Source organism: Poecilia mexicana, unplaced genomic scaffold (genome assembly GCF_051168715.1).
Source record: "Poecilia mexicana isolate PSO_F unplaced genomic scaffold, ASM5116871v1 scaffold_16, whole genome shotgun sequence".
NCBI lineage: Eukaryota > Metazoa > Chordata > Actinopteri > Cyprinodontiformes > Poeciliidae > Poecilia > Poecilia mexicana.
In genome coordinates this window covers 27,515,207-27,534,904 of record NW_028263385.1, presented here as the reverse complement: position 1 = coordinate 27,534,904, position 19,698 = coordinate 27,515,207, and the positions used below count along the sequence as shown (strand labels likewise).

The following is a 19,698-nucleotide window of genomic DNA, read 5'->3' as shown; positions in this document are numbered from 1 at the left end:
CCGTTCCAGTTCATCTTTGCTACTGCACTACAACTGGAACGCACCATTATTTGAGAGTGAGGCGCCTGTGGGATAGAGAGACAGAGAGAGACAGAGATGAAGCTAAAACGTCGTCTTTCAAAGCAGACGTTTTGAAATTGATCGACTCTGGGACCTGGTTTCGAAAAGTCTCGACGTTCAACAGTTTTGAAGTTATGAAGTCAGATTTCTTTTAAATCGTGTTTGATATACATAGTACTCTTTAAGTACGTCCTGCTCTTTCCAACACTTTGCCTTCAGGAAGTCATTACAACTTTAGCAACATTTCTCTGAGAAGAAGCTCCTACAATAAACTCAGCAGATCCTCAGTTCCACCAGGTGTTTGCCAATTGCTGCTGGCTAGTCTGAAGGAGCTGAGCGTGAGAGTCACGAGGGAGGTGTGTGCTCTGTGAGGCGGAAACTCGGAGGATCAGAAAGAAGCTCAGGAGCTCCTCCTCCAACCGAGGAGGAGCTTCGTCCTAGAAGGCGGACCTAAATCCAACCAGGCGTTTTTGCAACACTGAATGGTCGCCATGTGAAATTATTTCTCAAACATGGATGAAAGAATCAGGGCAACCCTCCATGTTTTTGATGAGGGAGCAACATAGTAACATGCTCATTTATTCAAATCGTTTAGCGTTATAAAATCAAACCCTCCTTTAAACTTCTCTACAACGTCCTCCTTCTCTTGTCTGCTGTGTTTCTTTGTGATGCTGTTTATTCACTAATGAGCTCCGATATTTATCATTTATGCAGTGATAATAATAATAATAATAATAATAAGAATGATAATAATAATAATAATAATAATAATAATAATAATAATAATGCACTACTTTGTATTGGTACTTATCAAGCCCTGAGGGTTGAGTTTCTTCCATTTCAGATGTTTGCTTGGTTCAAGACAACCTGAATCGAATAAACAGGTTATCACCGGGTTCGTGCAGGACTTGGTGCCGTTTTGAATATCTAATTCAGCCCTTGAGAACTGGAGTTGGAAACCCCTGGTCTGATCCGTGAAATTCTGGTTAAAGACATTGATATTTGTGTCTAAATGACAAAAGGTTTGATGGTGTGAAAGTACTTCTGCAAAGGAGCTTAGAGGATGCAGGCAGGCACACGTGTTTTAAAGGAGAAATCCAAAGCTAAATAAAAAATGTGCATATCTGAAATGTTTTCAACAGAATTCAGACAGACTGGTAGAGACATGGTTGATTTAGTCAGACTGACGGTTCTTTTGACCTGAGTCTCCTTACTGTGTCCGTCTTCGACACTCTGCTCTGCGGGAATTCCTGAAAGCTCCTAACCAGAGATAAAACAGACAGCAAGCCAAATTCAGCCATGACATCACCGTTGAACAATTTGTGAACAAGATCTGACTTATAATCTTTGTGTTCTTAAACTGAAAAGGCCATGCACAAGAGACAAGAGACTCTCCTATCAAATCAGGAACCTGCTCAGAGTTTCAAATGGTTTTCACTATGTCTGTTGTAAAGAATTACTCAACGAAAACTAAATCTGGTTTCCAGAACCCTAGCTTTCACGTGACCGTGCTTCTGCAGATGTCACACTTTCTGCTAAAGCAAAAATATTTGCATTAGACGTTTGAACAGTGAATGGGTTACAGGAAGGTTTGGCAACAATGAGACACATGGAAGCAGTTTGTGGAGAGAACCAAGGCGTTCTGGAATGGCCAGACTTTTTTTATTAACAAAGGTCTTCAGCGATTATTTTGAGCCGAGCTGTTCTAAAAACCATTCGAAGTCCCGATGTTCTGCACCGGATGTTTCAATAAGCAGACAGAATTACTTAATGGCTAATTTAGATAAGCCGTGCATGCATCTGAGGCAGACCGCATAGCGTCGACATTATTCCTGGAGAAAGACGTATGATAACAACCTGGATGCTTGGCAGAAAAAAAAAAAAAAAAAAAGAGAGAGAGAGAGATAAGTTGATTCGGTGAAAACAATTTCCCCTCTGGACTCTGCCAACATTTATACAACCAGATAAACAATTTAGCAGTTTTTAAAAGGTTTTTGAGCCACAATAGAGAGCTTTATTGAGTAGTTTATTGGGGAGCCTGGGCGAGGGGGGTGAATGCAGAAAATGTTACCAAGTATTTTTGGTCTACTTTCTAATGCAAATATCTTATTGCACTTTAGTGAACTTGAAATGAGAAAGGCTGGCTTACCAGTAACTTTTAAGTAAGATCCAGGAGCTTCTTTCAAGTCAATAATTCCTTATTATTGGTGAAAAATTACTTGTTCTATTGGCAGATTTTTTTTTTTTTTGCTTGTAACAAGACATTGTCCCCATGTTACAAGTGAAATAGTCTGCCAGTGTTCATCAAAACAAGCTCCTATTTCTTGCTGAAAAGTTCCTTTAGTCTTTTCTCGAGAGTTCAAAGATATTTACACTGGAAACTAAACTAGTTTTTGCAGTGCCATGCCAGTAATTGAACCGGGAACTGCACCGACTGCTGTGACTTCTATATTTGGTGTGCCTGCTCTCCCAGTGAGCCGTGCGGCTCCTCTACAGCAACTTTTGAGTGCCGCGTGTGCACAGAAACTAATTTACCAAAGTCAGCTAATTGGCTCAATTTGTGTGCCTCTTGTGATGTCATTAAACTGAACAAAGCAGAGTAGCAGTTTTTTTTTTTCATTTCATTCTTTCACTTCACTGCGCATTTTAAAAACATTGCATCTTCTGAAATCCTGCAGAAGAATTTCATGACCCAGCCATTTTTTTTTTCATTTTTTTATTGTGGGCGTACATTTGTCGGTGAAAGAAAAGAAAAAAAGCCTCACAACTGCAGAGGAACATCTTAGGAGCGCTCTCTGACATGTCTTCACAAGTCCATCTCTCAGCAGGACTGTGGCTTTCTGTTCACTTGCCACATTAGATTGAAAAGCGCTCATGTGACCCTCAGTCCGCCTTTCATCACGTACAGTCCCGTCTCTCAAAGCCGTACGGTACAGCCAGTTTACCCAAATATTTACTGTACAAAAAAAACAAAATGGTGACAAAGTGAACGTAGAGCTGAGCGGGACCTTTAACCAACTGTCTCGCTGCTGTTTATACAGTATCTGACCTGTGTTTATTATGCGGACCGTGTTAACACCGCTGTGAGGCGGAGAGCGGATCTGTCAGATCAATGGCCGCCTGTTTGGCACACATCGGCACTGAGAGATTCATTCAGCTGTCAAAATAAAGCCAGAGGAGTTAAATTGTGGGTCGGTGGAGACGGGGGGGATTAGTGAGGTGTGGAGATATTTATGAAAAAGAGAGAGAGCACTCAGAGTAACTCTTACGGTGGAGGAAAAAATTTGGTGCACCTTGATTTTGCCTGAAACGAGTCAATCGGAACATAGGAGAACCCTGATAAGGCATGAATCTGACCCTCTCTGCAGGGCCGTGCAGAGACCACTAAAAGGGCAGGTGCTCAAAAGAAAAAAAAGGGCACATCTCCCCGCATTCTAGGACAGAATATTAATAAAGCCACTCAGCTTTCAGAGTTTAATAAACAGTGATAAATTACAAAACTGTGAAATATACAATCAAAACTAAGGTAAATCTCTATATAGAGCATACAACTATGCATATGTAAGATATTTTATTAGTAATTTCTTTCTGCAGGTCTATTTTGTTATAAGAAAGTATTGCAATATTCAAACCCGCAATTTAGCAAGATATGTAAATCAGAGCTGGATGTTTAGTTCTGATTTACATATTTTGTCTTTACAGAATTACACTATTAAGAATATAAACAAGGGCACAATGCAACCTTTTAGTGACTGTAATCTATAAAAAAAACAGCTGCCTGTTTGCTGCAGTGGAGATGAAGATGGTCCATTCAGGAAAGCAGAGCTGCATCAAACTTTAAGGTGGAACTGCAGAAAAAAAGAAAAAAACAAAAGCAAAAATTGAATTGTTAATGCATGTCACTATGGGAAAAGCCTACTGAGTTTTGCTTACAACTTTTTTAAACACTTAAATCACACATTTGTCTCATGAAGTGAATTTTTTTGCAAAACAAACTTATTTGTGCATGTCAGAAATATTTTCTTGATATTCTAAGTTTTTGTTTGACTCAAAGTTTTGCTTGTGATTCTCACATGAGGTCATGGGCAGGACCCAAAATCACAACAAACGATTTCTGATGTGTGCAAATAAAAGTTTATGTTTGGCAAATAACTCCTTAAGTTCACAAGACAAAAATTAGTTATTTAATTAAAAAAAGTTTTTTAAACAAAATAATTTCTTTTTAAAAAAGAAATCATTACAATTCCAAAAGTTTTGATTACAATTTTATTTTACTTAACTGAGGTTAGTTTATTTTTTCCCATTGAATAATTGGGGAAAAATTTAACTACATACTCTGCGAACCTGACCCTAAACTTAAAGTCTGGGTTGAGTTTTTTCCCCTTCATTAATGACACACATTATATCTATCATGGTAATTCAGGGCGAGTTATTTTTAAGTCTAAATGAATATCCTTGTTGGACTTTTATTTAAGTGCTATTCTCTTTCAAGACATTTACTTAACGCCAGAATAAATGCAATGTACATTATGCAGCAAAGCAAATTAGAAGATCGGACATATATCCATTATGGAGATGATAAGTTTTGGACGGGCGATGTGCCTCGTACACAGGGAAGAAGCTTTTTATTTATCTAGCTTTGCTAGCAAAGTCGTTAGCTACCAGCTAGCTAATAGCACAACAACAACAGCCTAATGTCTGTATGATAAAAATACTGAATGATAGATAAGAACAGTTTTTCCTCACCTGGCTGTCTCCTCCCGCTCAGTAGTTCTTCAGAGCAAGCCAGACGCAGAGGCCTGTCAGTGTCTGTTGTATTTCATTACCTCTCTGCTTAAACCCGCCACTCCGTGCTGAAGCAGAAACGATACTTTCAACGTTTTCCGTCATCTGACAAGTAGCAAGTCTACTCCACTTTATTCACCTATATACATATATATTCACCAAAAACTGTTCTGTAATCTGGAACGTTCGCTATGCTGAGCTCCAGTTAGCCGCCTTATCTCACTGCGCGAGAGGCAACTGCGTCATGCGTCACGGGCAAAAGGTCAAAGGTAACAAGGTGACCGGAAGGCTTATTATGTTGTACAAAAAAAATAAATAAATAAATAAAATAATTTTAGTACATATTATTATGTTTCAGAAGAGGGCTTTGAAAATAATAATACCAACAAAAAAAAAAAAAAAATTGACCAAAAGGGCACTTTGGGGCAAGGAGCAAAAAGGGCAGGTGCTCAAGCACCCCTCGCCCTCCCCTCTGCACGTGCCTGCCTCTCTGTTTGCTGTTTTGCTCCAATTAAAATTACACTTAAAAGCTTCTGGGTCAAAAAAAAAAAAAAAAAGAAAAACTTTTGCTAATGTAGGTCTTGGTCAAATTTGTACCGATTTAGTTCTGGATTGATTTAACCCAACAGGGTGATGGAACGGCATGTTTAGTTAAGTTCTAGGTCAAAGTGACCGGATTAACTTTTACTGGCTCGGCGATGGCAGTGACACACAACCTCACCTCCGTGACTAAGGCCTGATTCACACAGCAAAGTTCTAAAACTGTTGACCAATTTTCAGAATTTCAGAAACCTAACATGACAATAACAAATAAAATCTTAGGTATAACAGGTTTGGATGTGTTGTAATGAACGGTGGTGCTGCAGATGCTCGTTGCCTTCCAATCTACAGGTGGTTGGCCCAATCTCTAATTTGATGTTACTGAATGTGACGCCATGTGGAATCTTACGAGACACAGCTGTTTGCGATTTGCCGATATTTTGTAAACCGATCCTCCATTTGGGAAAGGGAGGGACTTTGTGTCACTATATTTATAAGCTGTAATTCCTGCAAATAAATGAGAAATCTTGCGTCCTGCATGCGGGGTGTGTGTGGGTTCTCCCTCTGCAGAGATATTTTTTAAACAGTCAAGGACTGTAAGGTAGGTAATTTGGGATTAGCACTCTGGTGTTGCGATCCAGAGGTAATAGGGAGGCACTCAGCTAATTGGGGCCAAAACTGGAACAGTCTAGCATTGTCAAACTGTTGCTAATTTGGGATTAGCACTCTGGTGTTGGGATGCAGAGACTTGAGTCCAAAGCGATTTGGTTGAGGACCATGCAACTTCTTTACTATATTTTTAGAATTGCACAAATGTGAGTTCAGAGTAAACAAATTGGGAAGAAGAAATGGCGATAGTTTATGGATTATGTTTAACAGAGAAAAAAAAAAAAACAATATTTGACATCTCTGACATTCACCAGACTTTCCGGTGCTTTGTCTTCTTTATTTAGAACCTCACCTTAGTTTTTGTCATCTCAGTTTCTGATCAGCGACACGTCACGTGCAATACCACACACGCTGCGATATTGGGCCAAGACAATCTAACATGTTGAATATCTACAGTTTTAGGAATGTTGGAGCTAAACTTCCCAAGCATCTCTGCAGACCCCACACATCCTGGACACAAAAAGAGTTTAGACTTTTACCTTTAGAGCAGTACTCGCAAACACAGTCACCACAGAGACAGTCTCTTCCCCCAGGCTGTCTGTCTGATGAACACCGTGAACACAATGCAGCCACAGCGGTCGGCTGCTCTACTGTGGAATAAAATAGGCATGCTACACTACAGCAACTTGTCTCTTTCTTTTCTTCTCCTTGTATATAAAACAGCCATACATACCTGCAGATACATATATTCTACATTTGCTACTTTATTTTATTTCCTCTAAAGTTTATATTTTGTGTTTGTATGCTGTGAGTCCCTGAAAGTGAAGTAAAAAGTCATTGTTTGTGGATGCAGCCTTAGCTAATAAAGTTGATTCTGACTCTGATGTGAACTCTAGCTACCATTGGTTTCAGCTTCTCTGTGAACAAACTGGTTCACCAGGGTGAACTGAAGTCATCAGGACAACCCAGACTTTCAGATTAGAACACAGCACTGTGTTCTCCTCAACATGGCAACCTATCAAGATGGACGAGGCTCTCTGCCTTTACCTTCTCCAATTCAACAAACTGGGTCTGAATATTTGGCTACATCTGCCCGATTTCTGTCCCAACAGCCAAGAAGCTTCTAGAGTTGACCTGCAACCGACAGGCCTCAACAATGTCAAAGGAGAACCTCCAAAAGGGAGCAGAACGGGATGGATGAGAGCCACTTTGAATTTGAGTTATACCATCTGAGTTTCTTTATGCAGCTTTCTGATAATTCCTCCTTGCCAGCTTTAACTGACGGCGATTCCAAAACGTCAGAGATTTTGACATTTTTACAGCCATCTTCAGTCTAAATGACTTCAGCCCTGTGATCTCGGTGTTCTTTCTTTTACCACTTCTTTCTCTGTGACATAAATTAGCCGACACATGCTGCCTGTAAATCCTCTCGATGATTAACTGCTCACTTCAAGGAGAGGTCTGCCACAGCTAATTCAGACATTTGTTTTGCCACATGCAGCAAGAGCTCTGTGAGGTTCTCGGCGCTGCGACGCGCTTGTGTGTGTGCGAATGACTTGGCACCGCGATTCTGTATGTGGGCTGGGCACGAGGTTGAGAAGAGTTGTAAAGCGTGTATTAGAAAGTTTCTTGAGTAGGAAAGAAAAATACAGTTTGGAAAACACAAAGAAATAGCTGTCGGAAAGGCGGCCAATGGTTGACGGAGGTTGAGTTCAGCTTAGGTTATGCTATAATGCAATTTAAAGGAGGCGGGCGGTAGACAATGTAGTTTGCCTCTTTGTGGGCTTTGATACAAACTGTGAAATTTCCAACTCTGCAAACCTCAGGGTCTAGTTAAAGCATTCAAACCCCTGAACATTTTAGCTATTTTGTTTAATTTTCTAATAATTTTACAGGCTATAACAGACACAAATAACAGTATAGTTATGATACATGCTTTTCATATTTCTCTTTAAAAAAAATAAATCTAATAAAAATCTAAAAATGTGTGGCTTGCGTTTGGTTCACTCACAGCAAACACATGGAAGGATGTGCACTGAGTCAGTAAAGATCAAGATGGAGCACCATAGTAAGAAAACTAAATGAAAATAAAACAGACAGAAAGACAGGGGAAACACTCAGCAGTTCAGATTCACCTCAGTCCCGTCTCTGACAGGCACTTACTTGTGTGTGTTTTCATTGGCCAGTGACTCAGTCCTCCTAAAAAAAATAAATAAATAAAAGGTATGTTTCATTAGCAACGAGCAGCAACAGGGACCACACCCACGGAGGACATGAAGTGCGCACGCGCACACCGATCACCACCCAAGTGGACGCGAAAGTGGGCATCCGTCATTGAAATGACGGCCAGGTGTGCCGACCACCCAAGTTCCCCCGAAGCTCCAGGAGACGCGCAGCGGCGGGAGCAGGTGTAAATTTGGGAGAGGCGGACGGGGAGAGATTACTCGGAGATAAGCGTCGACTACAGACGGGGCCAGATGTGTGTCAGGCCTCCGCGTCTCTTACACCGGAACTCTTCCACTCTGCCGTGATTACACGCGTTTTTTCCGTGTTGCTTACGGGTTCACTGAGACTTCGGCTTCTTGCTGTGAAGTCAGCCAAAGATCCGGTTGACTTCTGTTCTTCAGTCATGGACCCTTGTGATGAAAGTAGTCGGCGCACAAAACAAGGCTGCAGGTTCACCGAGAAAGTTATCACTGGCTGCGTTTCCATCGACCATGTACGCAGTTTGACATTAAATTTGCCTAATGGAAACAGAGCAATTTTGAAAAAAACTCTTTTTTTTTTTTTTTTTTTTTTAATAAAAAGTTTTGGCGCTAGGATGAGGTGGTTTTTTGTTGTTGCTGGGTTTTTTTTTGTTTGTTTGTTTTGTTTTTGGACACCTTGAAATTGGTTGATTTTCCAAAACTGCAATGGGAACATTTTTTTGGCAGCACACGAGTCACATGATCAACAACCAGACGTGGCCTCTGGCGCAAACCATGAAGCAGACGACGACAGGAAGTAGTGCTTATTATGTCAACAAACTCTGATTGCGCTTCTTCTTTAATGGAAACACTGCAGTTTTCACAACATTAGTGAAATTTTGACAAAGTTTGAAAGAGTGAATGCTGCCAGTCACTGACTCCATTCAGTCTGCTGGGCTTCCTTAGGTGGAAACTTTTTAGTATTATTTAGCATAATGTGTTTTCCAGGCACATAGTGCAATTATATAGCACATTCAAGTAACTATGTTAACTTCAGTTGTTATAGAAAAAGCTAAATATATCAAATATTGCTTAAAAGACATTTAACTTTGTAATTTAATGTCTTGAAATTGGGCCTCTGTCTCTTTAAAAACACCTGCTCTGTCTGAAACTGCCTGCAGAGAGTCATCACAGCATCACTCCTCTATTAACCCTTTAACTACAGTTTGATCAGCACTGGACTGTGAAGTAGCTCATGTAATAAACTGAGCAGATACATAGTGCCACCAGGTATTTGCTAATTGCTGCTGGCTAGTCTGAAGGAGCTTTGTAAAGGGGATGAGGGGTGGGGATCTCTGTGAGGAGGAGCTTTGTCCACTCAGGCATTTTGCACAGCTGAATGGTTGCCATGGGAGATTAAAGGATTTCTCAAACGTGCATGAAAGAATCAAAGCAACACTGGGTATGTTTTTGAACATTATAACACAACGTAAAGCTGAAGAAAAAGTCAGTTTAAAATAATACTGCCCCTTTAAACTTCTTTTAATAATTAAGTGAGCATATTGATATGTTAGGTAACTAGAATCAAGTGGAATGTATGCGTAACTGAATTAAAATGTCTTTTTCCTTGACACGACATTTGATGTGAATTGCCGCTGCACAAATAAACTGAATTGAATTGAAAAATGGTGAGTTAGATGGTCAACTGTAAATTACATACAACACAAGAAATGTGGGGTGTATTCACCCATTGAACTTTTACTTTATGAGAGAGACCAACACCAGATAGCGCACAATCGTGAGGGGAAAGAAAGATGACGCATAGTTTTCCATTTTCTTTTACAAAGAAACTCTTTAAAAATGTCCAGTGCATTTGTATACAGCCCCCTTTCCTCGGACAGCCCTAAATAAAATACAATGCAACCTATTGCCTCTAGAAGTGCTATGATTCGCAAACAGAGTCCACCTGAGTGTAATTTTATCTCATCATAAAGATCAAGGACCACAGCAGACAGGTCAAGGAGAAAGTTAAAGAGATGTTCAAAACGGATCAAGGTTGTAAACAAAACCTCTAAGCCTTGGACTTTTCATGCAGCTCTGGACACGGCCATTTATCTAATCTGGCAGGCCAGCTAAGGATGGTACTCTGCAAGGGAGCAAACAAGAGACCAGTTTCAATTTCCAAAAAGTTGTAGGGTTGGCTTCCTGCTGCCTCATGTAGATGTACCCCTGAGCAAGGCACTGAGCCCCATGGTGTACGTACATGCGCACATTTATGCGTATCATTGGGTGAATGCAGAGATGGGTAGTAACTACATTTACTTGTGTAATTTTTTTTTTGGGGGGGGGGGGTGGAACAATTATACTTTTCCTTGAGTAATTTTATTATAACGTATTACTGCTCTTACATCTACAGTTTTTGTTAGTTTTTTTTTTGTAATGATGTTATATGAATTAGTTTCATTTTGGTCTCTAAATATACCAACATTTTCACATAACTTTTATATTTTGGTCTTAAATATCATATGATTGATTTTTTGATCAGTTGCTAGTAGGTAAGGTAATTTCTTGGGCAGCATTTACTTTTGCTTGAGTTGCTGTCCTCAAAAAGTACTTCAATATATTTTTGAGTCCAACTTTTGGATCTCAAAATGTTGTACTTTTAAGACCCAAAAGGACAACTTTTGCACTTGAGTACAACTTCTGTGTCCTCTACCCTCCTCTGGGTGAATGTGAACCAACTGTGAACCGTCATTTCTTCACAATGCATGAATGATTTAAGCTTCTGCCTGAACTGCAGGACCTGAACAGAACACTACCTTTACCCTCAGTGCACTCTTTGGTGAGGTCCAAAACTCTTGCCCCACCCAGAAGTGAACAACTTTTGTCACGGGGCGGAAAAAAAAAAGAAAAAGGTTCCTTTCATATCTTCTTTTCCTCTGCACCTCCTTCCTCTCTCTCTCTCTCTCTCTCTCTCTCTCGCTCGCTCGCTCTCTTTTTCAGCCCTCCGTCCCTCCCTCCCTTCTCAGCATCAAGTGCAGCCTGAGCAGAGCGTCCCGGCTGCGACTTTCCCCCTCAGACTCTCTGAAGGAGGCAATGAGCGGGCAGCCGTGGCCCTGCTGATGACAGCGCGACTGGGAGATGCAGTGACCGCCGACTGTTTGCCACCGGGATCATATTTGTGTACATCCGAGGACAACAGACAATACACTGCGGATCTGGCATAATCCATCAATCGGATGCGAGCAGGTAGGGACGCCTGTATGGTCTCCTGCTGCCGATAGAAAGAAAGGAAAAATTAATCCAAGAGTTTCTTTCTTTTTTTCCCCTTTTCATTTTTTGAAGACTTTTTTTCTCTTTAAAAAAAGATCTTTTGATTCACCTCTGATTTTTTTTCTCTCTAAGTTATTTTGAATTTTACATCACAAAAAGTAGGGAACTTGTCCAGATTTCCACTTTTCATCAATTTGCATCATGTGGTGCGTTCATGGAAGCAAAAGACGCATCAGTTTTATGTGTTCACGCTGGAATAACATGAATTCATCCTACTGGTGCAGATGTCGATCTGCGGATGTCTGAAGGATATACTGAAAAAAAAAATTACTTGTAATTGGTTATTATTTACTTTGGAAATTTAAATGACATTAACAATGGCTTCATTCAGAAAGATTAGGCAAACAGAAAATAATACACATATTTTTCCTTATACGCTTATTGTCTTTCTAACTTTATACTGGTTAAAACAGAAAGTCGGAAAATATGTCGAAATTGGTTATCACCAATTTTACTACAAAAAAGAAGAGTGAGGTGAACAAAAGACCTGCACACACAAGATTGAACCTTAGAGCGCCACCTCCCGGCCACTTTGCTTTCCACAGGAGGATGAAGAGGGCACAACCTCGTCATCCTCGTTAGCTGAGTGCAGCGGAAAAAAAAATAGTTCGGTCGAAAATCAGCCCATTCGAAGACCAAAAAGCCATCATGGCGGAGTATCAGTTTCCACTGATTAATGGGGACGGCTCTCTCTCTCTCTCTCTCTCTCTCTCTCTCTCTCTCTCTCTCTCTCTCTATTTGTTGTAATGTTACGTCTGAATTTGGCAGCGGGAGTGTGACGCTGAGCAGAAACTAAAAAAAGGGTCTTTTTTTTTTGCTCTTTCATTTATTGAAAGTGTTTTACGGCTCTTTGCGGCCATGTATTTTATTACCAGTCTGTTGTATGCTGGTTAGATTTCAGCCGCTGGCTGTGTTTTATAGGAGGCTGTGGGGTGCAGCCAGGCCTCAAAAATGTCCCGATTACAGTCAGAGTCGGTTGGAGGAGACGTCACAGTTACCTTGGAATATAAAACAATAAAATAAAAAAGTTCAGAAAAGAAAGGGGAAGCATACATGTGGAATATTTGCAGTTGGTCAGAGGTGACCTGAGGCAGAGGGCAACTTTTTTTTTTTTTCTTGCCTATATCTGGTCTGGTGAGCTTGAATACATCAGCAGCAAATAAAACTTAAATATCACAAACATTTCATAAAAGTTCTATTTTAATGCTACTGTAAGCCTTGCACAGATGATGAAATGCTTGTAGGTGATGCATGTAATGATGACATTTTCCTGGGAACCTTTTTTTTATATAACTACAGAAGCATCAATTTGAAACTGAGTTCATTTTCCCTCTTAAATGTTGGTTTTAAACTGATTTGTAGGGCAGACATGGGCATTTCACTTTTAATTTGTCTGTAAACGTTAACCAAAGCCGTAAATCCTCCTCCATCCAAATAACTTTCTTTTCCAGCGTTTGAAATCGGCAGGCTGACTTCACAGCCGCAGCCCCGCTGGCGAATTTCATTTCTGCCGCTTTTCTAGTTCAGCGATCGTCTGTCCAATCTATTACAACACACCCTCAAGTTAACGCACGCATATGTGGATTCGGGGGGGAGGCTGACACTCCTGGGTATAGGAGGCAGCAGACAGCATCGGTCTTCATAGTCTCTCTGTGTTTGATGCCATTTGTGCACATGGAGGGTCACATTGTGGAGCTGCAGGAAACCAGATATGGTCATTACTGAAGGAGTAGGTTAACCATTGTGGCAAACCTCCAAGCCAATGTCTCAGCTCGTTTAGAGAGTCCCTGTCCAGCGTCTTCTCACTGCCCTCCAGCTATAGAGTCAAAGAGCAGAAAACTTTTAACCACACAGCTAATACAGGAGCTCTGGATTTAAGCTGTAAAAACTCTGCAAAAATATAAAACCCAACGTTACTGACTTGTATGTAAAAATGAAAACACCAACCACCTCAGATGGCTTTAACATATTCAAGTGTGAGACATACACAGACACACCCCTGACCTGCTCAGTTAGTCTCCGTTGAACGCTGGAGCTGCACTGCCTCCCTGTGGTCATGAATGGAATTTCCTGCGTTTCTTTTTAGTCATTGAATCTCAAGTCAGGTTTTAAAGACATTTAGGAATCACTAAGACACAGTAAGTGTATACATACTTACATGCTGTTGCAGGGTTTTTGGAGGTGGTGTCTTATTTGGGATAGGTAACTTTATTTCATTTAGCAGAAATCCACACTACCTTCAGTAAGACTGAAGCCAACATCTAAGCATTAGAGAACTTAGTAAGGTGGAGCCAGGACCAAAACATTGTACCCCAAAACATTAAAGGATATAAGAAAACAATGCTTAATAAATTGAGGTTAGGAAGGTTTACATGTCTTTAGTTTTATGTGAGACAGCTGTTATATCTGCAAATACGTTACATGTTTTGTTCTAAGTATGTTCCATCAGGAAGCTCCTTAGAGATGAACCATATCCTGCTTCCATTTCCTGCATAAATAATCATCAGTTTCAGTGTACATATTAACTAGAAGACAAAGTGGCAACAGTTTAAGGGGTTAAGCAAACACTAGTCATATAAATGACGATGATGTTTCTCAAATAATATTTTCTCTTATGGAGCCATTTTAAGATGGTAGCGTTCCACTTCAAAATGGGCCCAACCTGGACTAGTTGTTAGTGAAAATGCCTAAGGAAATATCTGCTTCTTTGAACTTTTTAGCAAAGCCTATCATAAAAAAAAATGTGAGTATACCCTTCAAGCTCGTATGTTTGAGCAAAAGGGCTACATTCACCAAAGTATCAATAAATCTATACCAAATGTGTGTGCAGAAGTTCACTTTAATGTATTTGGTTGCATAAGATATCTGAAATGTCACAATGTTACAGTGGCCCCAAACCCTGTGATTCAAAAGTTGGTTCTTGTTGGTACCTGTGATTGTCAGAAGTGTTAATGTGTGTAAATTAATGTTTTCATATTTGGTTCTCTATATTTCAGAGCCAGGCCCAACTTAACAATGGGCCCCATACCACTTTGCATCCTGCTCCCAGTGATGGTGCTGACTGCGGTGGTGGCTGTAACTGCTGAGGAAAACACAATTGACGACCAATACACCTGGCCCCAATGGAAGGTGCCACTGGTAAGGAAACGACGCACTGTGCCCCTCAGCAGCCCCAGCTTTGCAGCTCACCCTCAACCGGAGCTGAGTGGCACCTGCGGGATCGAGTGCCAGCGCCACATTCCCTCGCCTTCCCTGAATGATTTGGAGCAGTTCCTATCCTACGAGACGGTCTACGAGAACGGCACACGCACGTACACCTCTGTTTCTGTGCATGGCCTCAATGAAGTCACTGTCTGGCCCAGAAACACTTCATCAAGGTCCCGTCACAAGCGAGAAGTGTACGGCACAGATACTCGCTTCACCATTGCTGACAAGCAGTACTCCACCAAATATCCCTTCTCCACCTCGGTGAAGATATCTACAGGGTGCTCTGGGGTGCTGGTGTCACCCAAACACGTGCTGACAGCTGCACACTGCATCCACGATGGAAAGGATTATCTAGACGGAGTTCAGAAGTTGCGTGTTGGCATTCTGAAAGAGAAGAGCAGACGAGGAAAGGGAGGCAGAGGAAAGGGTGGGAAAGAAAGGGGCAAAAGAAGAAAGGGGGACAAAGTTAAAGAGGAAGGACTGGAAATGGAGGGAAATGGCGGGAGAGGGGAACGCAAAGGAAGAGGAAAAGGCAAGAAGATCCGGAGTCGTCGAAGTGTTGACTCTGGGAAACCTTCATTCAAGTGGACCAGAGTCAAAAAGACCCAGATTCCTAAGGGTTGGTTTAAAGGTGTGTCAGATGGACTGACTGCGGATTACGACTACGCCGTTCTCGAGCTGAAAAGAGCCCCAAAGGTCAATCACATGGATCTGGGTGTTATACCTTCCGTTAAGAAGCTCCCTGCTGGTAGGATCCACTTCTCTGGCTTTGACGATGACCGACCCGGTAACTTGGTGTACCGGTTCTGCTCTGTGTCTGAGGAATCCAATGACTTGTTGTATCAGTATTGCGACGCCAAACCTGGCTCCAGCGGCTCGGGAGTTTACATCCGCCTCAAAGAGCCGGGCAAGAAGAAGTGGAAGAGGAAGATCATTGGGGTTTTCTCCGGTCACCAGTGGGTTGACGTCAATGGGGACGGGATGCAGCAGGATTACAATGTGGCCGTGAGGATAACGCCGCTCAAGTATGCGCAGATCTGCTACTGGGTCCATGGGGACTCGAGTGAGTGTCAGGTAGCCTAAAACAACATGGAAACTCCCCACTTTTCTGCTTCTTACCCATCATTTCACACCACAATTCCCCCTTACAGACTTCACCTACTTTGACACATCACCTTGTTTCACCAAGCAGAAACTAGGCAACTGCTTCCTCTTCCCCTTCCTGTCTTTTACCTTATGTGCCTCATAATGACTCTGCTACCGTGATTCAAGTGAAGAAGTGGCAACAATAGGAACTCATCAATGCATCAAGGGAACTGTGGCTTGTCAGTTGTCTTTTTTTATTTATTTGTTTGAAATATATATGGGAAAGGAAATCCTTTTTAAGTATTTTAAGTCTACTTTGACAGTTTTTGAAATAAATTGACCTCTATGGTCATAGTACAGTAAATGGTTTATAGTATAAATCACAAATACTTGCAAGGTATCGTTAATAAAGAAAAGGCCTCTCCACCACTGTAAGCATAAAACGTGAGCATTGGCAATAACAAGATGCCCAAAAACCATCTTAAATACTTTAATTAAAAAAAGAACCGTATGAAGATTCAGAGAAAACTAAAAAATTAATAAGCTGATTTTTTGATTTGTGTATATCTCGAACATTGCATTAGATGTTTTGTGTTTTACGCTTATCTATTAATGAGTGTTTTTCTCCTTCTGGATGCTTTTTAGGAGATGTTTTTTTTGTTGTTGCTTTTGTATGATTCGTGTCTCATCCTCTTTCATCCGTTCTTGCAATACAGTGAAATGTGGTTTCATTGTTGTGCACATAGCTATAACAGAGAATGACATGGTGCTAATTTATGGGACTGTAACATTTTTGTTTCCATTTCGGAATGACTTAGAAAATATTTTTGGTGGCCTAGTACTGTAACTTTAAGCTTAAGGTGAGGCTACATGTTTGCGTTACATTAAGTCTGAACCATTCAACAATTTACTTGAGCTGTTTTTATTTCTCTATTTTAAGGGTAACAGATTTTTTTTTTTTAAAGTCACTTTGTTTTTATAGAAGTAGTTTAAGATTAAATGTAATGTTTCTGACTTGTTCCTGTTGCTTTTACTCCAAGGAAATGCAAGACTATCCTTTTAAATACCAAATATCTGCAAATAATTATTAGCGTTGAAGTCTACAAGCCATTAAAACCAAGATTCCCCTTTGCGTGTGTGTGTCTATGTGATGAAAACAAATGCATCCAAGCAAACAGCAAAGAATAAAATGTTTTATAAGGTTTTGGCATACGTTAAGTGCAACTTTTTGGCAGAAGAATCTCTACCAAATGTTAAACACAGTGGTGGAAGTGTTATGATGAGGGGTTGCAACATTTCTTCAGGTACTTGGATTCAGATCCAGTCGTAAAAAATTTGACTGGGAATGGGCTTCCACAGAGATTCGTATGTTTGTTTTTAGTAAGATATTCACTAAAAATGGCATCAACGGGAGACATTTGGTTACACAAAAAGAACAAGACTTCAACATGCGTATGGTTAAACAGGCTAGGTTGTTAGTAGCCTCTGACACAAAAGATTTCATCCATTTATTCCACAGAACAATGTTACATCTCTTGACATTTTGGTTAAGTATATAGTTATACTGCAAACGGTGATGTTGGTCATTAGTACTTTTAACAGTATGAATTCCTCACAGAAAATATAAAAACAGGAGAACACATTTTTTCTGTTTCTCAGTTTAGTAAAATGTATGACAGTGTTAATCCCAAGAAGTTTGTGGTGATTAAAGCAGATGTCCACATTTCAATTTAAGCAGGGTGCACATTAAAATGAAACAACCCCAAAAAAAGTCAGAACAGCTCAAACCGTCATCCAATTTATTGCATCTCGATGGGCTTACATGCACTGGGAGGGCCATTGTAAATAAAATAAATTTACAATAAAACAAACAAAAAAAATTACAATTCTAATAATTCAGTCATGAAAAAATGTTAATATTCTCCCATGATTTACTCTGACTCTCACAACCAATCCACAAACATGACAGAGAACAGACACAGAGAAAGATCTATCACTTTCCGTAGTTTACAGCACAGAAGAGGAGACTGGCATTAAATTATGACCAAATGTATGATTATACTCAAAGTGATTTTACTGAACTCTGGGTTAAAAATGGCAAAAAGGTTCAACTATAACCTCAAATAAAGTTCTCCATAGTTAGAGGCTCCACCAACGGCAAACCAGATGTTATCGATTAAGGAAAGAGTCAAACACGATGCTCAGACGGAAGCGAAGCAAAAGTTTTGTTTAGTTTTACTACGCACTATGGTGCTTGAGCAGGTCATATTCACCTCGAGGCTAAAGGTACAGCGCGGTGTTTTGGCCGCTAGCAACTTCAAGGAGAATCCATCAGAGGAAAAGCCCTTGTACCTTGTAAATAACGTCGACTTTGAAGTTTCCTAACGAGGTAAACACATTTAGCGTGTCGTTAGGCTCATGCAGCCTCATCCTTTGATGAGTAATCCTGCGCGTAAACAGAATTTGCTGTGCTTACAGGACAAAACACCACATTGTATCTTTAAACTTTTCTCATTAAAGTAAGCTGAGCAAAGAGTGACCGAGCGCTCTTTGCAAAATCAACCAGGCGTGGGCTAATTACTGGTCTTTGGGGTACACCAAAGTTGCCAGAAGCCAGAGAAAACAGTGGAGCGTTTTCTCAGGCTGCCCCTCCCTGACGTCCTGCTGCAAAGTTGCCTAAAATATGGCTACTGCACTTTTCCCTCACTTACAAGGACTTGGAAATACTTCCAGTTGGGAAAAATGTGTGCAGTCAAGGTGCTTGGACTAAAAACTAAGGGCCACCCATCACCCTTACTAGTGCTGTTGGCAAGGTGTGAGTGGAATATAGTCTCACTAACAATTAATAACAATTATACATATACTTCTGCTACTCTATAAATTGAAGAATAATAACAAGGGATACAATTATGCATGGTCTCTGAAAACTATAAAATTCTCAAACTGGCCCCACGCCTACAACTCCTCATTTTAATTACTATAATAATCTTAATTTCGTCGATCCGACCCGTCTGAGCATGGAGTTTGCTACGCAAGTCGTGAAAATGACAAAACGGACTCTTAAAATCGACCACGGGAGACCAAGTCAACGATTTTTAACGTTTCTACTCAAGGGAAGTTCAAACACACCTCTAAGAAGACTAAAGTGTAGTTTTCCGGAAGTACATAAAGTTCCAAGATATGTTCTTTAATAGAAAGGTACGCAGATAGCCACAGTCTGGAGAAATGAACCAAAATGGACGCTGTACATGGCATACAACTAAAGGACATAAAAAGAACAAAATATAGAAAGTTAGGCCACAAGTAAAAAAAAGAAGAAAGGACCACTTGCTGCTTTTTAATAACTGAAAATCCCACCAAGGTTGATCTTACATATACAGTATATTAATCTTTTAGTGGCGGTCTTACTTGCTTCACTTAGTTCCAATGATGACGGCAAATAGAGGGATACTCACAAGACTTCTCACAATTTCATGTCTGATTCACTTTTGAGATTCTCCTCACCAGATTTACAATAAAGACAAAATTCTCACCAAAGAAACCTCTGTACATCAGAAATGACCTTCCTGTAAAACAACACACATATTAGGCCTCTTCAAAAATCTACAGGGAGTTTTGTTAACCCATCTCATCCAACCAACATGGGAACACACAGAAGCTCCTCCCCCCTCAGTAAGGAGGCGGAGACATTAATGGAATGTGGGCGGGGCTTGGGACACCAAAGCACATCAATCATTCAATTCAGCACAATAAATAAATCTAAAACACATAGTTCTTCACTTCCTCTCACTTACCATCCTGAACAATTTTTATCATTATTATTATTATTTATTTTTTTTCTCAGGATTTTGTGTCATTTTGTTTCGACAATAAAATTAGTACATCGACATAA

At 40.4% G+C, this 19,698-nt stretch overlaps 1 protein-coding gene across 1 annotated transcript; it reads left to right on the top strand.

Moving 5' to 3' along the window:
• The first annotated feature begins 7,660 nt into the window (after positions 1-7,660).
• prss35 (serine protease 35) lies at positions 7,661-16,938 on the top strand. The gene is made up of 2 exons (XM_014998023.2): positions 7,661-11,429; positions 14,510-16,938. The coding sequence occupies exon 2, from the start codon at positions 14,529-14,531 to the stop codon at positions 15,801-15,803; it is 1,275 nt and encodes a 424-aa protein (XP_014853509.2). The 5' UTR covers positions 7,661-11,429; positions 14,510-14,528; the 3' UTR covers positions 15,804-16,938.
• Positions 16,939-19,698: the final 2,760 nt, after the last annotated feature.

Excerpts from the sequence above, each read along its gene's own strand:
- prss35 (XM_014998023.2), top strand. The coding sequence starts at position 14,529 with ATGGGCCCCATACCACTTTGCATCCTGCTCCCAGTGATGGTGCTGACT.